We start from the raw sequence: 3171 nt of genomic DNA, 5'->3' as shown, positions 1-3171 counted from the left end.
AGCAGTTACATTCACACAGTCCTAAGTTACATCCGGCTCTTTGAAGGCAACCATGAGGCTGATGTGGCCCCCGGTGACAGTGAGTTTGACGACCCTGTGCTAGAATATCACACATGAATAAAGTGGCTGGGGAGAGGTTCATGCACGTATTTTTTTTTTTTTGCAACCCCATTTAATTAAAAACCTTTAATAGAATCAAATCCTGCTCTTATTGGAGGAAAAGAGTAGAGCTGGATGGAAACAGTTGTTTTTTTTTTTACAGCCAAGAATTTGAAAGAAGTCAAGGAAAAGGGCTTTTAGGTTGTTTTAACTAAAGAAACGGACCCTGCCCCAAACATGAAGGGAATAAGGAAGGCAAATAGTCATTTCGGGGGTGACTGTGCAGGCCTTGACCGTCCCTGGTTTTTTGGAGGGTGTTGCTACTTAGGTGTTTCCACAGGTGACGGGTGTCCATCCCTTTGCCTCCTTATCCTTAGGATTCAGGTCCTGCTGGCTCGGGGCACTGTCCTTGGCCATCACGATCTCATCCACAGTCACGAGCTCCAGGACCACATCCGCCACGGCTTGGAGGCCTTGGGCCTTGGCGCCCAGGGTGTCCCACACCTCTTCCTGGGCCACGTCGATCATGCCGTCAAACCCCACCCCGGCTAGGAAGTACCCAGCCTGGTGAGCAGTGCTCAAGTCCGCCATCACGCAGGCAGCGGCCAAGCCCGCGTTCTCTGCCAAGGTGGCCGGGAGAGACCGCAGGGCCTGGGCAAAGGCCAGGAGCACGGGGCCCCGCGGCCCTTCCAAGGCTGTCCCCCTATCTGAGAGCATCTTCGCCAGAGCCATCTCGGTGGCCCCGGCTCCCGGGAGCAGTCTGGGGTCCTGGCACAGCTGGAAATAGGCATCGATTCCATGGTAGACGGCCTGCTCCGCCTCCCGGAGCCCCGCCGTGGTGGGGCCCCGGAGGACCACGGACAGGGCAGGGGTTGCCGGAGGCTCCCATTCGAACACCACGGCCAGGCCTTCCCGCAGCTCCTGCCCGTACACCCGCTGGCACTTCCCTGGCTCCAGGGGGGCGACCAGGTGATGCATCACAGGTGTGCCCAGAACCTCACTCAGGCCAGCCAGCTCCCGCGGGGACGTCACCTGAATCACCATGATGTCGTACTTATCGGCCTGTGCCAGGGGGTTCTCCTCGACCTCCCCGCTCACCACCACCACGTTAACGCCGGCGCTTGCCAGCTGCGCTACTTGCTTTTGAAACAGTTGCTCGTTTCCTTTCCTAAACTGAGTGAGCTCTGCAGGACTGGATAGACGGGCCTTCGCGGGGGCATTTGGACTGGGAAGCCCGAAGGGGCAAGCAAAGACTGCCACCCTGGCGCCTGTCAGCACCACGGTCACTTGCCCGCACGGCTTCCCCTGCACGGCCAGCCCAGGCAGCAGGCAGGAGTCCTCCAGCTGCCCTCCCCGCAGCGCGCACACCCCCACGCGCTCCCGGCGGAAGGTGCCGTCCAGCTCCTTGGCCGCCCAGCACACCTGCGCCACCAGCTTGGCCAAGTACCCAGCCTGGGACAGCGTGTGGGTATTCATGACCGAATACAGGGCCCCGGACGGGTCTTCCAAAGGCCCCAGAGACCGGACCACCAGCGACGGCAGCAGGGCCAGGGTCTCCGCGGTGGCCTCAGCGTAGGCCTCTCGGAGCTGGGCGCGGGGCAGGCCGGCCCGCAACAGGAGTTCCGCCTGCGTTAGCAGGGCCTCGGCCAGCAGCACCACGAAGGCCACCCCGTCGCCGCAGTGCTCGGCCTGGCTCAGCGCAGCGTCTCGCAGCAGCCGAGCGACTGGGTGCTGCAACTGCAGGGCCCCCAGGATGGCCGTGGCGTACCCTGTGAAGACGGTCTCTCCTTTGGCGGTCACCAGGAGCTTCTGGAGGCCGCAGGGTCCGTAGCACGGCCGGATGACATTGGCCAAGGCCCGCGCTGCGGCCAGGCTGCTGAGAAGGTGCTGCCCGTCTGCTCCCCGACCACTGGGGCCCGGCCACAGCCGCTGGGGCAGCTCCTGTACTGAAGGGGCTTGGTGAGCCATGGCCTGCTAGGAGGAGGGCCGCCCTGGCTGCAGGAACGCTCTGGAAGGGGGCGGGGTGGGGAGGCGGATACCAACCTTTTGAAGCTACTCAAGGGGTCAGTGGACACACCCAGTGTCTGGGGACAGCTGCCCTCCAGGCTGGGTTTGGGGTGAATGCAGGTCTGAAACCACCCCCCCCCCCCACTCTGAGCTGGCTGTAAGGAAAGGAGGCTGCTGGAGCCTCTGACCCTTGGTGGCCCAAAGGGATCCCATCCTGACGACCTCACAGAGTGGCCCCTGGAACCCTGGGCAGGGAGTGAGGTCATAGAGGACTGGTTAGAGTCTGGGAGGGCCTTCAGGTGTCCGCAAGTCAGGCCTGGGGTCCAGAGGGCTCGGGACACGCCCGAGTGCCAGGCCCCAGCACTGCATTTGAACCTTGGAGACTGTGAGGCCACGAAGCAGATTAAAGGATGGACCCATTTTGATTCCCTGATGGCGTTGTGGCCCCTATGTCGCCCATTTAAGGGGGGGGTGTCACGTTGGTTTCCCTCCCTGCGCAGGACCGGCCAAGGCCTCCACCTCTGGCCGCCATGTCCATCTGTCTGTGCTAGTCACCGGGTTCCTTCAGGTGTCTGTAGGTCTGTCTGTCTTTCAGGTTGCAGGTGTGTGATGCCAAGCAAAGTGGGACAGCTCCTCCCAAGGACAGCAATGTCACCCAGTTGGCAAAGGCAGGGTAAGATGAGGGAGAGAGGCCCACAGCCCACAGACAAGCAGGAATGGACGACGGGGGGGGGGGGGGGGGGGGGNCTCGACGACGGGGGGGGGGGGGGGGGCGGGGCGGGGGAAGGGACCCGCCTCCCAATGGTCAGGAAAGTGGAAAACCCGCGTGAACGGAGTTGGAGCCCTCTCAGCCTCCCTGTCCCCGCTCGGAAGGTGAGCTTTTTCTTTCGTCCCTTCCTTCCCTTGCTCCCTCCTGTCCTCATATGGAGCCTATTGGAGTGATGACGGTGCCTTTCTCTGTTTGACACATGGAGTCCCCACGGGGTCCAGAGTAGTGAGGGAAGCAGGCGACAGGCCCACTGAGACTAGCGAGCGGGAGAGACTCCCACTGAATGAATGCAGCTT

General features: G+C 62.0%; 1 protein-coding gene across 1 annotated transcript; it reads right to left on the bottom strand.

Moving 5' to 3' along the window:
• Positions 1–373: 373 nt before the first annotated feature.
• CCT8L2 (chaperonin containing TCP1 subunit 8 like 2) lies at positions 374–2067 on the bottom strand. Its single transcript, XM_037029509.1, has one exon. The coding sequence runs from the start codon at positions 2065–2067 to the stop codon at positions 424–426; it is 1644 nt and encodes a 547-aa protein (XP_036885404.1). The 3' UTR covers positions 374–423.
• Between the last annotated feature and the right edge of the window lie 1104 nt (positions 2068–3171).

This window comes from Sturnira hondurensis, unplaced genomic scaffold (genome assembly GCF_014824575.4).
Source record: "Sturnira hondurensis isolate 20B ecotype Veracruz unplaced genomic scaffold, ASM1482457v3 Scaffold0020309, whole genome shotgun sequence".
NCBI lineage: Eukaryota > Metazoa > Chordata > Mammalia > Chiroptera > Phyllostomidae > Sturnira > Sturnira hondurensis.
This window is presented reverse-complemented; position numbering and strand designations above follow the sequence as displayed.